General features: G+C 33.4%; 1 protein-coding gene across 3 annotated transcripts in view; it reads left to right on the top strand.

Moving 5' to 3' along the window:
* Positions 1-19,974, top strand: part of CEP290 (centrosomal protein 290) — a 48,791-nt gene that overhangs the window by 4,429 nt on the left and 24,388 nt on the right. For 2 of the 3 annotated variants that reach the window (XR_010438661.1, XM_064702030.1), the window contains exons 6-28: positions 97-143; positions 466-609; positions 784-837; positions 1,515-1,667; positions 2,007-2,189; positions 2,549-2,638; positions 2,714-2,836; positions 4,672-4,795; positions 5,335-5,507; positions 5,925-6,087; positions 6,733-6,833; positions 6,926-7,013; positions 7,483-7,595; positions 8,310-8,394; positions 9,528-9,670; positions 9,844-10,008; positions 10,934-11,083; positions 12,082-12,197; positions 13,644-13,746; positions 15,018-15,248; positions 16,380-16,553; positions 17,729-17,840; positions 18,630-18,835. Coding sequence is in view for 2 of the 3 variants with exons in the window: in XM_064702030.1 (XP_064558100.1) it covers positions 97-143; positions 466-609; positions 784-837; positions 1,515-1,667; positions 2,007-2,189; positions 2,549-2,638; positions 2,714-2,836; positions 4,672-4,795; positions 5,335-5,507; positions 5,925-6,087; positions 6,733-6,833; positions 6,926-7,013; positions 7,483-7,595; positions 8,310-8,394; positions 9,528-9,670; positions 9,844-10,008; positions 10,934-11,083; positions 12,082-12,197; positions 13,644-13,746; positions 15,018-15,248; positions 16,380-16,553; positions 17,729-17,840; positions 18,630-18,835 (3,041 nt within the window). In the remaining variant the exon portion in view is untranslated. The remainder of the gene's footprint in view (positions 1-96; positions 144-465; positions 610-783; positions 838-1,514; positions 1,668-2,006; positions 2,190-2,548; positions 2,639-2,713; positions 2,837-4,671; positions 4,796-5,334; positions 5,508-5,924; positions 6,088-6,732; positions 6,834-6,925; positions 7,014-7,482; positions 7,596-8,309; positions 8,395-9,527; positions 9,671-9,843; positions 10,009-10,933; positions 11,084-12,081; positions 12,198-13,643; positions 13,747-15,017; positions 15,249-16,379; positions 16,554-17,728; positions 17,841-18,629; positions 18,836-19,974) is intronic. The other variant, XM_064702031.1, reaches the window with a different exon arrangement.

The following is a 19,974-nucleotide window of genomic DNA, read 5'->3' as shown; positions in this document are numbered from 1 at the left end:
TTGGACAAAATACCAACTGCTCTGAAGTCAATTGCATTAATGTATTGTGTTTTTTACCTTATTGGGTAATTCACTGTATATGTTCTATTTTAACAGAAAATAGTTTTAAAACCAGGCTGGTGAAACTTCAAAATGAATTAGAGGTATGTTTTAAAATTTTCTTAGTGTATAGAATTAGCGGTATGTTTTAAAATTTTGTTAGTGTATAGAGTGCTCTGGTGGGGTCTTTTAATTATTTTATTTTAGACTACTATTTAGTCTTGTAAAGTCATGAAATAGCCCTACATTTTAGCAAATGCTTTTTATTGTTTTTTGAATATGCACCAGTCTTAGGTGAAGAATTACTTGAGTTTTTTACACTTGAAAAATCCCATTTATTTTAGTCTTAGTATCTGCTTTGGTTTTTTTAATTCTTTCTACTTTGAATATCTACTGTATTTTTAATATTATTTTAATGCTCATAAGATGGCACAAAAGTCTGCTGGTGGTCGTGATACTCGTTTTTTGCGTGATGAGATCCACCAACTGGAGAAGCAATTGGAACAAAAAGAGAGACTGTTAACAGATACAGAAAAAGAGTTGGAAAAGGAGAAGAAAGTGAATGAACAGGTATGAAGACTTGAGCTTGACATCTCTAGAAGCTGTTCTGTTAAATATTTTGAAAAGTTGATGTTCTGAAAAAAAAAGGAAACACTGATGACACAGTATTGCTGTGCGTTTGTTTTTTTGTTTCTGGAGTTCTTAGTGGTGTCAGTGATGCTTATAAAGTTTTCTGTCTTGTAGCTTGCTCTTCGAATTGAAGATGCTGAAAATGAAAACATCAGATTCAGGAGAGAGGTTAGCAAAAATTATTGCTGATTTACTGTATTTTCAAATTTTTTATAAATATACTACTATATTTCTGTATTTATAATTTTTTGTGTGTTTTTTAATTTTGGAACGTTTCCTGTGTACTACTGCAAAGTAAATATGTTGTACATCTGCTCCAATGAAACATAGTTAATTGAGGTCAGGAAGTCTCTACATTTCAGTTTGAATACTCCTACTGTGCATTAGCTTGGTCTGGATTTTGGATTTTGAATTTTTAACGTTTTTGTTAAATATTGTTTCCAAGTAAATTTGTTTAATTATTGGCCTGGGGGTAAAACCTTGATAATCATTTGTCAAAATACCCTTCTGTATATGTGTGTGTGTGTGTGTGTATAAATGCCTGCAGAGGTGTAACGAGAGCTATTTTATTTTGTCTCTATATTGATTAATATTTGGTCTTCCAAAAGCAAAGCTAATTTCTAATATTTTTCATGCTTTGTTCTCTTGGTCTTGTTTTCTCCTTTTTAATATGAAGAAAAAGCGCATAAAGAAAAAGGTGAGGCTTCTAAGACTTCTAAAAGCAGACTGTAGGAATTTGGATGGGTTTTGCGTGTCTTAGCTCTTTGTGTTAGCTTGCTAGAAATGCAACAACTTTGTCTTCAACTCTTAGAAATGGATTTAAGTGTGGATTGCTTTTTGTGCAGAATGAGCAATTGCGTCAGGACGTGGTTGACTATCAGAGGCAAATAGATTCTCAAAAAGAAGCAATTCCATTACGAAGAGGAGAGGTATCTGATTACACATCGCAGCTGTCCAAAAGAAGCTCTGAGCTTGTCCAGTATTTGGATGAAATTCAGGTAAAAATCTATGCATTCGATTGAGTAGCTATTGGAGTTTTACTGACCATAGTGTCTGTCATGACAATACGTCAATTTACAGATAAAGTCATGTGCAGTCAGGGAATTCATAATAAGGATTCAGTCATACATACAATCTGCATCCCTGAATTTGGTAGAGGTAATGAAGTTACTGACAGGGAGAGAGATTTGTCTTACTTGCTGTTTGGGTTTGTTGAAATTGATAACCTAGAGAGGAAATACTCCATTCTGTGCTAATTTTGTATAAGACTTTCAAGTTCTTATTCAGATTTTAAAACAGGCACTTTCTAAACGCAGTTTTTTTCTTTATTTTTGCAGAATTTGACTGAAGCTAATGAGAAGTTGGAGATTCAAAACCAAGAAATGAGGAAAAACCTTGAGGAATCAGTGCAAGAAATGGAGAAGATGACTGATGAATATAGCAAAATGAAACTAATTGTGCAACAGTCTGATATTATTATGGATGAGTTAAGAAAAGAGAAAGATCGATACAAATTTCAAGTAAGAAATGACTCATTATTTAGTATAATTCTTTTTTAGGTTTCTATTCTCTTTTCATATTTTAGCTGAAGTTAAAACTTTGTCTATGCAGTTAAAACCTTACACTCCTCTAAAGTAATGCTCTTTCAAAATAGTGTGATCTTTGAATATGGTACAGATTTTAAAATTTTACTGCAGACCACAAAATTTTTTTTTGTATAGTATGTTAGTCATGCACTGTTCTCAAAAGTCATTCCCTTGCTGTTGTAATACTGATCTGTTAAGTTTTGTGTCCTTGATGTCGTGTGCTTGTACATAATATATATATATTAGTTCCAAACCTTTTTGTAATGTGATGTTCATCCAAATGGCATGTCTAGGTTCAGGATCTTTCAGACCAGTTGAAAGCAAAGAATGAGGAAGATGATCCACTCATGGCAGCTGTAAACGCAAAAGTTGAAGAATGGAAGGTATTTTTTACTACTTTTAAAATCCTTTCTAGGAATTCCTTCAAGTGTTCTGATGGTATTTTATCTTCTTTTCAGAAAATCTTAGCTTCAAAAGATGATGAACTGCTAGAGTATCAGCAAATGTTACTTAACTTGGAAGAGAAAATGAAAATGCTCCAACTTGATGTAGACAGAAACAGTATACTCTCCCTTCAGCAGGTACAGTTCATGTGAGACATTGCACACATAGAAATCACCATTAACTACATATGCTATTGACTAAATATGTATATAATCTTTCATAGTTTGCAAATACAAACTACTTAATTTTGAGAATTAAGAGACAGGTTGATTCATTGCACTGCAAAGTTAGCTTAATAGACAATGTACAAAGGAAACTTCTCTGTATGTATGTGTGTATGACCTGAACTCTTAGTAGCTGACTCTATTAATTTCATATTAATCTATTATGTAGTGTTTCTAAAATATGGCTTTAGCTTCCACTAAATTTGTTAGTTAAGGAACAGTCTTACCTAGTACATTATTTTTTGTGTTCATTTATCTCATCTTGTTAATTCTGTGGTTCCTCATATGACAGAACTGTCAGAATTTGTGTATCTCTCATATTCAGGCAAAATTACATAGTTCTTCATGATTCTGAATGTCTCTACTTTCTTAAAAAACATAACCCCCTCCCTGTCCCCCCAAAATAATGGCCCATTAGGAATCCTGAAGTAGTCCCTATGAAAAGCATACTCTCTCATTACAGGATGATTTCCTGCCTTGCTTCAAGTTTTTTAAGCAAATGTGTAATGACATTTATGTTACATTTTGGGTTCTTGTAAACTGAGCAGCATGGTGAGATATATTTATGTCATCTTCCAAACCTGATGACAGATAGCTTCTCAAGAGAAAAACACTCTAAATTACAAACCAGCCTTAAGTATCAGAAGAGGAAAGCAGCTGAAAGTAACTTTGATAGGCAGTTGTTTGGTTTTAGCTGTTTATATGGCCATAGAGGTTGCTTTTTTGGGGGGGGCTGGGGGAAGGAGGGGGCATTATTAGCATGGCATTTTGAAATGTTTTGTGTAAATCAGCATGTATTTTAAGCAGACATTTAAAAATTAATCAAGTTGCTGCTCAGGTTTTTGTTCAAAATGGACTGAGCTTGCTATCCTTCAATGTGTGTTCATATTCTAATGGGTTGTATCTAGGTTTTTACAACTTTGCTAAGCTCTGCACTTTTAGGTATCAAATGTGGTTATATTTGTAAGAAATTCTGTAAGTTGTTTTCCGGAGCATTGGCATAAAGTAAGGACCTTGAGATTTTTGTGTTTTTTATTATTAAAATATTATTATTTTACATTTTATTATTATTAATTCCTGTAAATTTTGAAGTCTCTTCTTTTAACTTTTAGCACTTTTTATTAGTCACAGAAAAAGTAACGTTAAGATTTCTGTGTTGTTTCTGAAGTTCATTTACAAGTACAGAAATAGGGTAGTATACACAGAAGTCACTTCCACAGTCTGTGTGTACTTATGAATGTATATGCATCCAAAACAAGATAGGATATGAATTTTGAAAAGTTAGATGGCTTGCTGAAAGGCTGTCTGCAATTCATGTGTCATGTATGATGGATTGTTAGTCCTTGCTATCTTGAACTTATGTCTCTTAGTTCCCAATGGCAATTGTTTATCAGGAAGCTGCCAAGAAACCTGTATTATCCAAAACTTTTCTTCTAACACTGGCAAACTCTGAGAGTATTGTTTCTATTTAAAGTCATTATGCTAAAATGCTGCTTATTTTTCTGTGTTTGAGTGCTTTATTTTTACTTTCTTTTTTATTTTTCCTGCTTTGCATTTATATACCAAACTTCTAGATAATATCTGAACTCTCTGTTGTAAGTATAGTATATTTAATGTTCTAGAAATTGTTTTGTATTAGCTACATGTAATTTCTTCATTTCCTATGTGGTGTTCTTCATTGGTAGTTTGCCTGTGAGTAAAGGAGGATCCTTTAATGGAGTTGATTTTTTTTTTTTTTGCGTGCATAGGGTGTGCAAGAGCGAGATGCTCAGATAAGATTGCTCACTGAGCAAGTTGAACAGTATACCAAAGAAATGGAAAAAAATGCATTCCTTATTGAGAAATTAAAAGATGATCTCCAAAAAGATAAAGGTAACATGACTGTTTTGTATTAATGTCAAAATCAGGAAAATCAGAAACCACAAATTTACTTTACATTCTTTATTTTTTTAGAAATACAGAAAAAAATTTGCATTATTTGAGTAATTTTTTTTATGTCTCTGATTTTTTTTTTTAGTTTTCTTTTATTAAACATTCATGAAGAGTTTAATTTTTTCCAGATTACCTCAGTGGGCTTTATGGGTAAAAAAATTATACCTGATCTGTAAAAGTTAGAGCATAAAATATAAGATCTCAGCTCCATGAAGAATTAAAAGGGAGTAATAGCTTGCAATTCTGAATAAATTCTGATGTCCTTTCTGTGCACTCAGTTATGATAAATACTGTTTGAAGGAAATTTTAGGGGGAAGAGAGCCAAACCTCTTATATGTAGTGTCTTGTAATTTCCTAATTAAAAAGAGCAGGAAATGAAAATCTCCTTTATAATGTTTTTTGAAGTGTTTCTGTCTTGATTAACGGCAGATAGCAAGAATTCCCAGTTGAATTATAAACATCAAAGTTTTTCTTTCCAGGTCACTCATCTCTTGCTCAGCAGAACCAAATTGGGGATATGCAAGAAAAGTTTAAAATGCTAGAAGAGAGAACTATGGAGGCTGAGAAATCAGCAGAATTGGCAGAAGCACATGCTAGAGAAAAAGATAAAGAGCTTGTTGACACTTTGAAAAGAATGAGAGACTATGAGCTGGTAAACAGTTTGTCAGAATGGAGAGGGTATTAATCATGTTTTTAGGAGATTGTTTTGTTCTCCCATATTTATTTAATTGATCTAATTTAAACTTAAATAAATAACTTTGGTGCCCTTCCCCTTTGTTCTTCCCTTCGCTATTGAACAGTAATTGAATGCTCAAGATATAATTCTTCAAAGGATCATGTAGTTGGAGGACTCACTTTTGAAATATGCAGGCTCCTCTGTAGTCAGGGACAGATTTACAGGATCTGCTTTTTATTCAGTAATTTTTCACTAAGCATAGTGCAAAAGAGTGATAGAGGTTGAAAAACATTTTTTCTTGTCTGTGTAATGATGAAAGAAAGATTCATTATCTATTTTAGTAAGTCTTCTATTGGTTGTTTAGTTCTTACTTCCTGTGTGGGTTTTTTACAGGGAATATATGGCTTGGAAGAAGCTGTTGCTGAAATCAAAGATTTAAGAAAGCAAGTCAAAATACGAGAACATGAGATTGAGTCATTAATTAAGGAAGTCAATAAACTTGGACTTAAAATAAATGACCTTCTTGATGAGAATGAAGAACTCAGAGAGCGCTTAGGTATGCTATATCCAGTACATGCTCAATTATTTGTTGTGTAAAAATTGAAATAGGATTCTGTAATGGAAATTTTTTACTGTGCCAAGTCACTGGAAATAGCTGGTTATATTCTGCCAATATTTCCAAGTAGTTTTAATTATTTTGGACAAACTGCATGAATGAACTTGGCTTACAGGTTCCTTTGAGTGAACAAAGTAGGAGAATAGGTTCTCTACTATTTTTTTGTTTTGATTCTACTTCGGTCATGCATTGCCTAATAAACTTCATATATGGCATCTGGAAACCGTAGTGTCCTGAAGTTGTAATGCTAGATGAAACACGCAGAGAAAACTTCAGATAGGCTTCTTTTTAAATAGAAGAATTTAAATGTAAATAAATTTAGTTTTAGGTGCCACTTTATTTTATTTTGGGTTTTGAGTAACTGTGGTAAATTAAGCTTTCTTCTGCTCTTAATACATGGAGTGTAAGATGTGTATTTATGTTATATAGATAGTTATATGTTTTTATAGATAATTGAAATACAATCCACTACCCACAAATTATTTTTTAACTCTACTTCTCTAGTTATGTTCTTACATAAATCAACTTCATTAACTAACATTAATGTTCCTCCTTAATAAATGACTGTGATCTATTTTCTTGTAGGTCTTGAGCCAAAGACAATGATTGATTTAAATGAATTCAGAAACAGCAAAGCACTGAAGCAGCAGCAATATAGAGCTGAAAACCAGATTCTTTTGCAAGAGGTAAGTGATAAATTCTGTTTTTGTGTAAAAGCTACATAATAAAAATGCATTTGAACAAAATGGAATACTGATTTGTGAATGATAATATGCAGATTGAAAGACTAGAAGAGGAAAGAATTGAACTAAAAAAACACATTCGTAAGTTGGCTCAGGAGAAAGGAAGAAGAGTTGCAACATTAGGTAGGATGATTTTGATATACGCTGTCATTTCAAAAACATTATGCTTATACATAAACATAAAAATTCTGTTTATAGTTAATGTAGTTATGTTATACTTGCTCATTTGTTTAAATTAGATGGCTTAATACGTTGCATTGAATCTGTAGGGAGAGGGGAGTGGTTTTGGATTTCCTGATCTTATAGCCCAGTATCTTCTTGAGTTGTGATGACTTGTAATGCACCTCTGGGCCTTCTGTCTTTGCTTTGCAATAGGTGTAGGATCATCTTCCCAAAATTTCCAGTAAATCAACATAATTCACGTGTTCCAAAATTCTTAAAATTTCAATTCCATTCCACTCATGGTACCATAATGCTCAGATGGAAAGGTAGAAAACTAGAACTCAGATACAATAAATGGAGTGTATTCTTTTGGTTGAAGACCAGTTAAAATTTCCTAATAATTTATTACTTTTACATCTGCTTGCATTAGGATTGGATGCTGATAATATGTCAATGACTGATAGCTTTACTGAAGAGAAGGGAAAGAATACGAGGAAGTTGGATTTCTTGAACAGACATGACATTGCTGAAGTAGAAGCAAAAGTAGGTTCATTAAGCAAGTTTATGAACATTTCTTGTATTTCTCTTTCAGTAACTAAAACCACCTATTTTGTAAATACTTGTTAAAATACTTATCTAGGGGCTTGTATTAACTGCTTTTAAAAATCCTAAAATGAATAATTTATAATATTTTTTAGAAGACAAGTGAATACTCTATATTTTTTGTAAATACTTGCTAGCAGCTCATGTAATGTGCAATGGAGAAACACACTTGCAGATGGAATAGCACCTGCTGAAGTTCTGAAGACTGAAAAATAAAGCTGAAAACAGAAAGGCTATGGGAAAAACTTGTGGCATACACGAGAATTCAGATCACTTGGAAAAAAACAGTTTTTCAGTTCATTTAGGTTCTAAGTCTATGAGATAGAGTGGCAACTAGTTAAACACAAGTGTGATTTTGAAACTCTTGGTGTTTTCATATGTAGAGCTACAACTTGCAAGGCCCCACAGACTTCTGTTTTGTACCAGACCACTATTCCAGCTGCTGCATGACCCAAGAGTACATATTTCGCTATGGACAGTGTAATATGGGATACACCTCATGTAACTATTCCAGTGAATCCATTTCTGTTCCTATTTAGGCAAGAAATCAGTATGTGCATGGGGAAATTTTCATGAATGCCTATTTTAAATTTGAAAAAGTCTGGGACTAAAATATTAAACTGCTAAAATTAGATTCTGTGTTTTTTTCTTTAGAATGAATATCTTGCAACGGAATTACGTGAGAGAGAGAGAGACTTGGAGAAGAACAGGACTGTAATGGCCAAATTTCAATCTAAATGTGAGTTGCAGCCTGTTTTAAAACTAGGGAACATTATCAGGTACCTATAGATAGTTTGCTTATTTAGTTGTTCTGTTTCTGTAATTGTGATCATAAATATCTGACTTGTAAAAAAAAATCTTGTGTTTATATTAATGCATATCCTTGTGTCTATGTGTAAATATACATTTATGGTGTTACCAAAGCAGTGACAGTACATGAAACATAGTTTATTCACACTAAATACATCAAAATGTTATCTCTAATGTGTTTCCTTATTGATTCAGACCTAGTAAAGTCTTTAGGTGTGTGAGTAATCCCACTTGTAACAATTATACAGTTTGTGTAGCTATAGGGCTTTTCTGGCTAAAAGGAAGTATTGGGGAATTAGAGCCACTTGCTGCTTACATATATATCTATGTTAGCTGAAGTGCGCTGTTTAAAAACACAGAAATAAAAATAATTCTAATTTCTCTGGACAAGAAGCTTAATTTTTTCCTCAGAAAATGTGAATTCTTAAAATTCTTTTTGAATTTTCAAAATAGACTTGGTGAAACTACTCAAGTTTTTGCAGCTCACTCCTGGGTGTTCAGGATGAGTAGCGATATTGTTTGAATGCAGACAATGTCCTGACAGGTTTGTTTTTTTTCAGTTTTAACAGTTCTCATTTTTGCCGGAAATTGGAATTTGATTGAGAAACTACAGGTGGTAAAAGTCTCGAGACTCCTTGACAGCCACATAATTTAAATGCTCCTTTTTTCTTATTCTGGAGAAGGAATTCAGGCAATTCTTAGATACTTCATTGTTACAGCCAGACATTTCCAACACAGCTGTACAGCTGTGTTTCTGTATTGGTAAAATACAGGCTACTAAAGAAGTTTAAAGTGAAGTAAACATTGAAGACTGGAAGGTTCAGTAAAGTCACTTGTGTCCCATGAAGCTTTTTTTTTTTTTTTGATATATCATCACGTATTTCATCTCCCAGATATTCCTAGCAGCTCTTGATTTTCATTTCATAATTGCTTATGCCTGTGTATGTGTAACATGAACATTCTTTTAATGTTTCAAATCAACAAGAATCATGATGAAATGTCCTAGGAAACCTTAAATAATTTTTTCAGTGCTTTTTGACAGATTTACAACTTTTATTGCAGTAAAAGAGTTATCAGAAGAGAATAAACAACTTGAACAAGGAATGAAAGAAATATTGCAAGCCATCAAGGAAATGCAGAAGGATTCTAGTATGAAGGGAGGAGAAACAGCCTTAATAATCCCTAGTCTGGATCGCTTAGTTCATGTAAGCTTGCCTTCTAAATTATTATTTAGCTTTGTAGGATTTACAGGGATAACATGTTATGCTTTTTGCTGATTTCATGTAGTCTAAATTTGAGAGCTCCAGTTTACTCTGAAAAAATGAAAGCTTTTCTACACTTTTTCTTTGTTATGGTAATTAACTGTTTACTGCATTAGGCAATGGAGTCAAAGAATTCAGAGGGGATCTTTGATGCTAGTGTACACTTGAAAGCCCAGGTTGACCAGCTTACAGGACGAAATGAGGAATTGAGACAGGAGCTAAAAGAGACTCAGAAGGAAGCAACAAATTTGTCTAATCAGCTGGCAAGTGCCAATGAAAAGGTATATAATTTATTTTATATAATTTATTTCCAACTTCAAAAGTGTCTGTTCTGATAATTTAGAACAATCTAGAGGATCTATAAGACACTGAATTCAGCTTATTGAACAGTGTCATTGTACAAATCTTACTGAAATTTATGTAGTGGACTAACTAATTTGCCCTTTTAAACTTCAGGTCTTACTCTTCTTTATGTTACTTTATCCTTGCAATATTCCATCATGTTAAACACCAGGTATGCCTGTCTTCTGGGGAGAGCTGTGTCCAAAAAAGCTCACAGATCTGTTTCTTCAAAAAAGCCAGGAATCTTACATTTTTTATTTATAAATATGTAACAGAAATTCAGTGATTAAAATGATGAATTGTTCTTTAAAGTCCTATATCTTGTTTTAAGTTGTACAATTTATTCTGTGGAATGATTCTTCTAGGGAAGGAATGATGAATGAAATATTATCTCACAAGAAGCTAAATTTAAATTTGCCTTTTATCACAGCTTTGGTGACAAACTAATCCTCTAAAATAGTGTTAGAAAACCAGAGAGCTTTTAAATTAAATGAAAAGGCAAAGATTTATTTAGAAAAAACTGTCAAATAGTCACTGCAATAATTCTTTCCATAACTTAATCTTACTAAAGGAGTAGGAATGTACCATGTTTTAAACAATTGGGAATAAAACTGTGATTACATGTATAGTTGTTCTGATTGCTGGGGTAATTTGAAAATTTGGATTGATTTATTATGCATTTATTGATTTATGAAATCATAGCATTTTTTAAAGGATATTTTAAGGAGTATTAGAGTGTTTTAGAATTTAAGTGAAATTATTAGGTTGTTAATAACAACTGATGTAGCAGTACATTTTTCATCATTTTTTTTAATCTAATAGCAAGAGCTACTTCTTTATGAGAGTTTTGTATCCTGTCTTTAGATTGAACAAATGAAAAATGAAATTTGCTTACTACATCAGTCAGAAGGTGCCAATATTGTCTTCCAAACAGTGAATCTTCCAGAAGGAATGGCTCCTTCAAGTGTTAATACAATTAATTCTCTGAATGAATATGTAATACATCTTACAGAGGTAACTCATATATTCCTTGAAATAAAGAGTATTTGTAACATGTATCTAATTCCTTTCAAGTCCAGTAGAATGCCATGTATGGACATGAGAGATGTCTACAACATTATTTTATTAGCATCTACTAAACTCTTTGGGATATTCTGTAATTTAAAGTTGTAAGTATTGTGCTGTGCTGTAAGCCTGAAAGGTAATGGCTAAGTAAATGGACAGCAATTCAGATTTTTTTATGTTTTAAATCTGAATTTTGTTCTAAATATTTGCCCACTCTTCCTTCTACTTCCACAGTTACACTCTTTCTATGAGAACCTCTCTCTTACTGCTGTCTGGATTCCACACCTGGGTCTGCATGTGCAAATCCTACTTGAGCAGTTTTTCCCTATAGAGCCAAGGTCTCTAGTCATTTACTATATGATTTTTCATTCCGTTATTTGTCAAAAATACATCGACAATTGTAAATAAAGGCATGAATACATTGAAACCAATTCCAGTGATTCCCATGGGAAGCATAGCAAACAGGCATATAGTAATGAAGAACTATTTCAGAATTGGAGTAAAAAAAGAAAGTTACCTTTTTATTATTGTTAATTTATCTTTTTATGTCTTTGATAATTTTTTCATTTTTCATTAGAAAATATTTTTTCAACTCTGTGTGCTTATAAAGTAGAAGAGTATTTGAGAAAATGAGGGGAAAATGCCCCTTGCCAGTTAGACGTTTAGTTTTCTTTGTGAGCTAGTGTTTTGAACTTTGAGGGCTGAAACTGCAGTGCAGGCTTTGTGTTCTCTTTCACACCAATAAATGTGAATGCTGAAACTCATTGAATTTTTTCATCTGTTGCTTCTAAAGAAAATGCATATTTCATATTCATAGTTCACACAGTTCATGACAGAAGCATCTATCATGAAAACACAAAGGACTGCCATTTTAATTAAATTGCTAGTTTCATGTTTAAAACTTACATTAATAATATATGTATTTTTATTTGGAAAATAATAACTAGGAACTGGAAAACAAAGAAAAGTTGCTTAAACAATTAGAAGATGCAGTGGAGGACTACAAGAGAAAATTTGCAGTAATTCGTCATCAACAAGGCTTGCTGTATAAAGAATATCAAAGGTATTGCTCTCCTTTCTGAATTATGAAAGTTCAATTATCTAAATATTTAACAGTCTTGAAACAAGATTTGCTACTGTGTTGAATTTCTTTGGTTAATGTAATAAATGCAGCCATGTTTGGATATGGACTCCATGCATTTTCTTTAGTCCTGTAAAGATTCAGAAAACCATATTCTGTTGGAGTCTTCTCATTTTGCATGTTTTATCATGAAGATTTCATTGTGCTTTCTACATCTGATATCTTGCACTTACTAGAACCTGGTATGATGGTTATTAGCCTAATTTTCTTTTGCTTTCAAGTATGGGTTCTAATAGGTTTTTGGGAGTGGAGAGGAGGGAAGGGAAAAAAGGAAACTGCTGTCCAAATACAGTCAGAGATCTCTGAAAATTTCAGGTTGTCAGGATTTTGTGGTTGCTTTTCTTTTGGACTCCTTTTATATGCTTCAGTGAACCTAAATTCCATATAATTATTCTTATGGTCAAAAAAATTAAAAAGCTATTTTCATCTGTTGAGAGGATAGGGATGAACATGATAATTTGGATTTTTCAATTAGCAAACTATTAGCTGGATACTCTCTGGATTGGGATGAACAGTCACCCAGATGGCTTCTGGAATAAGGGTTTAACTTTTCAGAAACTTCTGTTTGTTCTTTGAATCAATTAAGATTCCCAGACACTGTTATCTTTTTTTTAGGCATAAAAGAGACAGTTTTTATTGAAGGCTGTAATATACTGCCTCATTTACTACTAGGTGCGATATCTCCAATATCCAATGGGGATAAAATGATGATTCAAGGTTTTTTCTCTAAAGCTGGTACAGATTGAAGTTACAAAAGGAGATTCTTTGACTTGACATCCCATTAAATTGACTTTCAAAGAATTTTCTTTAATTCTCCTCCATTTTACTCCATTATTTAAGAAACTTAGATACCTCTTTGGAGAGAAAATACCACTTCTAAAATACCCTTGATGAACCATTTTATAAACTATCCTAAACTGTGCCGTATAGTCTATAAGAACTTCCTTATTAGACATGTATGAAAGATCATAGTTGTTTTTTTTTCTCCCAAAAATATAAATAAAAATGAACAGAGGAGAGTAGTTTGGGCCTAAGTGAAGCTGAATTAGCTGAATCTTTTTATGTTTTGGGTGTGGTTTTCACTGAAAAAACAATGGTGGGAAATTACATCCTTTAAGCATCAATAATATACATTTGAAGAACAAATAAGACACTGAAGAATTATTTTCATCATTTAACCAGCTGTAGGCTAAACAGAGGATATTGTTTTTCAGTAATCCAGCTGCAATTTATCATGTGCTTTTCAAATTGTATTACTGCTGAAAGTAAGTACCTTAGTTTGCAATATTTCGGAATTGCTTTTGAAGTACAGTTTTAAAAATCATCAGCTCTTTCATTATAATAAATTAAAATTCGGTACCGTTTTAGTCAAAAAGAAAGCTGGCAAAAAGAATCAGAAAATATTAAAAAGGAAATGAAAAAACTAGAAGAGCAAAAAGAAGAGGATGCTATGAAGATAAAGGCATATTCTGTAAGTAATTTTGTTACTTTCAATTTTCAAAAACATTTTAGGACATAGAACAGAGGTTTTAATACACTACTCTTGTTTACTAGATGGGGAAAATGTGTACACACACCTTGTGCCTGTCCCAGGGTGCTGTGTATGCATGGGGGTGCTCCAGTGTTGTGTGTGCCTGTTGGCCTTCCTGTAGTCTGCTAATCCATGCACTGGGGAGAAACCACCCCAAGAGGTCACATCACTCACCTGATGAGGTGTGGGTCCCTAATTGTTGCACTTAGTACCCCCAGACCATTGTCTGGAGTGCTGAGGTGTGGTGTCCACCAGGGAATATACAGGAACAATGGAGAGGCTTCTGAAGCTAGCTAGGTTATGTGTGCTGCATTATAGCCCTTTCTGCCTTTGCTGTTAGAAGTTTTTATGCTTTTTTAATGCCTGTTTTCAAGCTGACAACTTCAAATAAAGAAGTCTCTAATTTTATGGTTACCCTTCAGTCTGGTTAATGGTGATCTTTCTCTTCAACATTATCAGTTTTGAGGAAATGCCTTCTAAGGCAGGTATTCTGTTCACACCCACTCTTTACAGCCACACTGCTCTCTGAACAGCAGTTGTTACCCAGGCTGTTTGATATGGAGGAGGTTCATGCAAACAAGCCCTTGGAAAACGCATTGGTTTACACTAAGAATTAAGGTTATTACTTTCAGTTGTGTCATTATATATAACTGTTAATGTATATGAATCAGTGTTTCAGAAAAACAGGAAACAATTCATCTTTTTACACATGCATGCAAACACGTGTGTCACATGTACACATAAATGTTACTATGGAAGGATTCCTGTGGTTTTTTACTTTACAAGTACAGGTTTGATCTTCGAAGTAGAAGAGTATTAGGTTTGTTTGGAGCCACAGGACTTCTATTTTGTTTAGAAAATTGTTCCAATGCAATTTTTTATTCTAGTATAAATGGGAGGACTGATGAGAGTGAATGCAGAGAACCATTCTTGTTCTAAATAGTGAAAGTGTCAGCATTAATTAAAATTCCAGTTAGTCAGTCAAATGTACTTCGCTACTGGTTTTGAAAATTCATCATTTTCTTAGAATACTGTATGTTTGAGCATATGTTGAGTATGTGTACATATTTTATTAGCAAAAAGAAATTATTTCAGACAAATTAATGGAATTTTTCCACCTAGATTAAAAAATACATAAAAAATCTTGTGTATGTAGTTTTGCTTTACCATACTTATGTACAAAGGTCTTGTTTTAAAAAAATGTTTTACAGAATTTACTCGATGCACTTCAGATGGATCCTGATGAAGCAAAGAAAGTACTTGCAGAAAATAATAGAAAAATAACTGTTTTACGAGTTAATGAAAAATCACTAACGAGGCAGTGTACCACTTTACTTGAAATGGAGTGGCACCTCAGAAAAGAAAATGATAAACTAAAGGGTGAAATAACAGATATGGAGACTGCAGTTACAGGGAAGATTGGAAACTTGCAGCGATTTAAGGTATAGTTTATGGCAGTAATAACACACATTTTTTATTTTTACAGTTGGCAAAGAAATACCCTTTGTTTTTAAATGGAGTTATTACTGGTTTCTTGAATGCATTTTCCAAAAGGTTTTTAATTGGTGTTACAAATCTTGCAGAAATATTCTTTGTATTTATATAAGTACTGTGACCTGGACAAACTCAGTAAGTGGGTCCGTGTGAATCTCATATTCACAGTGCAAGGTGCTGCACTTGGGTCAGGGCAACCCCTGGTACCAATCCAGGCCGGGGAGTGAACACATGGAGAGCAGCCCTGCTGAGAAGGACTTGGAGGTGCTGGTGGATGGGAGGCTGGACATCACTCACCCATGTGCACTTGCAGCTTGGAAAGCCAAAACACATCCTGGGCTGCATCAAAAGCAGTGTGACTGCTGTGAGGAAAGGCTGAGAGAATTGGGATTATTCAGACTGGAAACAAGGATGTCTCTGTGGTGACCTAAATCTGGCCTTCCAGTATCTGGAGGGAGCCTACAAGAAATATGGAGAGAGACTTTTGGCAATAGTGTATGGTGACAGGACAAGGGGGACATGCTTCAAACTGAAGGAGAGTAGATTTAGATTAGATATTAGGAAGAAGTTCTTAGCTGTGAGGGTGGTGAGCCCTGGCACAGGTCGCCCAGAGCAGTTGTGAATGCCCTGTCCCTGGAAGCATTCAAGGCCCGGTCAGATGGGGCTCTGAACAAGCTGCACTAGTGGAAGGTGTCCCTGCCCATGGCAGAGTGGTTTGGAACTAGATGATCTTCAAGGTGCCCTTCCAACCCAAACCATTCTATGATTCTCTGATCATCATATGAATGATGAATCTTACCTTTTGGTCTTGCAGGTTTCTAGGGCCCGTTTTCATTTTACAAGATACATTTTGACAGTGCCTTGAGAGGCAGCTATTGATAAAATTACCCAGAGAGTTGGAATATCAGAGAAGTTTTGTCAATGTTTATTGCAGGTGATTTTTGAAGATGAACAGTAATTTAGAAAAATTAATTAATATCTAAAGCACTATATTAAGTATTATTCTTCTTACATGGAGTAGTTTTATGTTTAAATTTCTAGATGACCTTCGTAACCTATTGTGTTGATTATTTTCATAGGAAATGGCTAGCTTTAAGATTGCAGCTCTGCAAAAAGTGCTGGACAGTAGCGTGCCATTGTCTGAGCTAGAAGTGGCCAATAAGCAGTACAATGCATTAACTGCTAAATACAGGGAGATGTTAGAGAAAGATAATTTGCTTGTGCAACGGACAACAAACATGGAACACACAGAGGTAATGTTTGTGTTACATTTTAACCCTAAGCGAAAAAATGGGCAGACAGAAAAGCATTTCCTTTTGGTTCTTTGTTTATTTGTTTGTTTGCTCTTTAAACTAAGCTTTGGATATGTTCTCTCAGAAATTACTTTTAGTTCTTTGATTACTAAAATGAGACAGGCAGGAGGAGTGTTTGCTATCATTTTCAGGTTTGGAGGTCATAAGGAAAGTAGAATGAATGTAAACACTTTGAAAGCTTACTCTCAAAGTATGTGCTCTTACTACTTCCCAGCTTTCCCAGGAATGAAATGTTTAGTTCCAAAAAGAGTAAAGCTTTTAATTTTACTTCCATAAAAGAAGCCAAAGATTGTTGATAATGTACTTGCAAAATATTGTAGATACTGCAAATATTTAACTCTTCTCGTAAAACTTTTATTCTGAAGTAGAAGGGAGTTTCTTCTCAAGAGCTGTGAAGTTGGCTTCAAAGATATGTTACTACCTCCCACTTTTCATGGGTGGTAAAGAATGAAGGACTCCTATGTCTGTTTTATGGAATTTTGTGTGTATGAAAACTTGCATTACCTATTTCAGCAACTTCATAGAGCTAGAGAATAATATATCAACTAAAAATGTGTCCAGAAAACTAAAATTGAAAATTAATATAAAGTATTTAATTTGTTTTATTGGTTAATGCGGAAATTTGTATTTCTATTTGGAGGAGTGAAAGAACATTTACAAAAGTAACATTTGCCATCATATTAGACGCTTAAAAGAAAACTAAAAGAAATGTGATCTGTCTCAAAGAGGTATTAACGTGCAAGAGGAAGTATTCTTTGTAGGATGAAGTACTCCAGAAGTATTTCTTTCCCACTGTTAATGAGGTGCTCAGTATGCACCTCATTACAAAGATTTTCTCATCTAATTCCAGCTGCTGTAGGAATCTCAGTTGCTGGTAATAAAAATTCACAGTATTCACTAGCTGTGACAGGAGGATACAGAGGACAAAGACTAATACTTTAACACTTTACAAATATATACACTTTACAAACATATAGTCTTCTGTTGCCATATATGTAGGTTAGGGGTCGCACACAAGTAAAGTCTGTTTATCTAAAAGATTTCATAGATACTAAAGATGAAATCTGCTACAATGAAATAGTTTGCTGTTATGTTGCAACTTTTCTGTCATATAGCGTGAGAATGAATCCCTGAAAGCCCAGATATCTTCATTGAATAAGGAACTGGAGATCACAAAAGAAAAACTTCACACTGTAGAACAAGCTTGGGAGCAGATGACTAAACTGGGCAAGTATGAAAGTTATATTGCAACATTAAACACCAAATGGTATATCCTGTATAAAAGTAATACTTTAAAATATTTTTAAATGGATGTGTCTTAAAATAATGAAAATAAAAAAAAATCATAACTATTTTATGTCTTTCAGTAGTGATGTCCATTTTTGTGCTGAATTTTTTTGTTTGTAAGCTTCATTTGACTAAAAGCAAGTTCAGTATTTTTCTAAAGAAACTCTTCCACTTTGACTTTCTTGGGTTATTGGGTCAAGGGGTATTGGGTCTAGGGTTTAAAATCTTTTAACACAACATCTCCTGAATTTTTTTTTCTTAATATGGTCTAACTTGATTGTCTGTCATGGTGTTTCAGAGTTTGTTGAGAAAGTGAGTTCATTTTGCTGGTTTCATGCCTTGCAACGAAATATTCTTTCTTAATGGGTGGGGTTTCTTTCTATAGATTTCATTCCCATTATTCAGCCCTGTTTCTTTTACAGATTTTAAAATAAATTTCCTGAAGGTTTGCCAATTGTATTAAGCATAAGGTGAAAGGCTACATTAAAAAGAGCTATCAGTCTCAGTAACCATGGTTGCAGATACATGCATTCATAATTGATAGTAGTATTTTATTCAAATTGCATACTTTTCAAATATGTAGTAAGGCCAGATAACCATGCATCCAGATATTGTGTTAAAATTTGCTTGACACAGATAAAGCAAGACTCCTGTTTAGTTTCATGGAGGAAATAATTTTCATAGTTGAATCAGTTTGTGTATGTCTAATTTAAATATTTTTTCTTGTAGGGGATGACAATGCCATGGACAAAGCCACAAAAGCAATAACCAACAGTGAAATTTTGTCCATTTCTAAAAAAATCACAATGTTGGAAATGAAGGAGCTAAATGAAAGACAGCGAGCAGAGCATTCACAACGAATGTATGAACACTTAAGGAGTACTGTAAAGCAAATAGAAGAACGTAATTTTGAATTGGAAACAAAATTTGCTGAGGTAAATCTGCTGAAATTTAACAACCTAATTTGATACATCTTAAGAACATATTTTTGAGCTTTTCAAAAATTATTTATATCAATAATATCAATTTGTGTCAATAAATGTGTATAAATAAACTTATGATGCAAAACATAGTTTTGTAGCCTTTAAGAGCTGCAATTTTGCATATGAGAGGCATTGGTAAAAATAGAACTAATTAATTTGTCAGTAGTTTATTTTAAAATTTTGTTGATAATACAACACACAATGAGCATCTTGACAGATAGTTTCCTAGTTTTGTCAGTGGATTGCAAGAAAAAAGTCTGTTCCAAAATTGTTATTTCTTTTGTCTAATTCATATGATCTCTTTTTCTTACAATTTTTTCATTATAATTACCAATTATTAAAAAAAAGGTTAGAACTTTACATCACTCGTGCAAATGATAGCGTTGTGATTCTGTTACAGACTGGCTACATCCTATGCCACAAGTTTTCTATAGTACAGATATAGAAATAGTGTGCCATTGAAGCTGATGAAACTTAGTATTCCTGGCCTATTGGTCCTAAACTTGTTAGGTTTTTTTTGTCCACACTATTTGTTTTTGAATTTTTTATAGAAATTTTTTTTTTTACTAGCAGGAGACTTTACTATAGTTTCTACAATAAATTTATTTATGGGAATTGTACAGATTTGTTCTTGTGACATTACTGGTCTATAATTTAGGCACAAGGGCAGAAAGAGAATAATTGATAGGAATGCTGATAGATTGTATTCATTTCCACTCCTTGTCCTTTGCTAGAGGGTAGTCACTTTTAGATTGCTGTTGGGTGACTCCCTGTTTCTCTATTGTTTTAGTAATGTTTGATTACTTTGGGAGATAGAGTTACTGAAAGTGTATAAAGCTTTTCAGCAGTGGCATTGCTGAAGCCTTTTCTGATGGGATGGGTTCTTTTATTTCTATAAAGAATGTGTCACATTTTTCATATTCTCTTTTGTATATATTATTTGTCTTGTGATACTTTTATACTTTAGGTCTGATGGTCTTCCTCCATTCTGAGTTGATGAACGCCTAAAGCCATTCTTTATTACTAGTACCTCTGTATCCCTTTTTGCCCCATTTCTGCAGTTCCAGGACATATATTTTCTGTTTCGTATA

Source organism: Zonotrichia leucophrys, chromosome 1A (assembly GCF_028769735.1).
Source record: "Zonotrichia leucophrys gambelii isolate GWCS_2022_RI chromosome 1A, RI_Zleu_2.0, whole genome shotgun sequence".
Classification (NCBI taxonomy): domain Eukaryota; kingdom Metazoa; phylum Chordata; class Aves; order Passeriformes; family Passerellidae; genus Zonotrichia; species Zonotrichia leucophrys.
The sequence above is the reverse complement of the archived record's forward strand: the minus strand, read 5'-3'. Positions and strand labels throughout refer to the sequence as shown.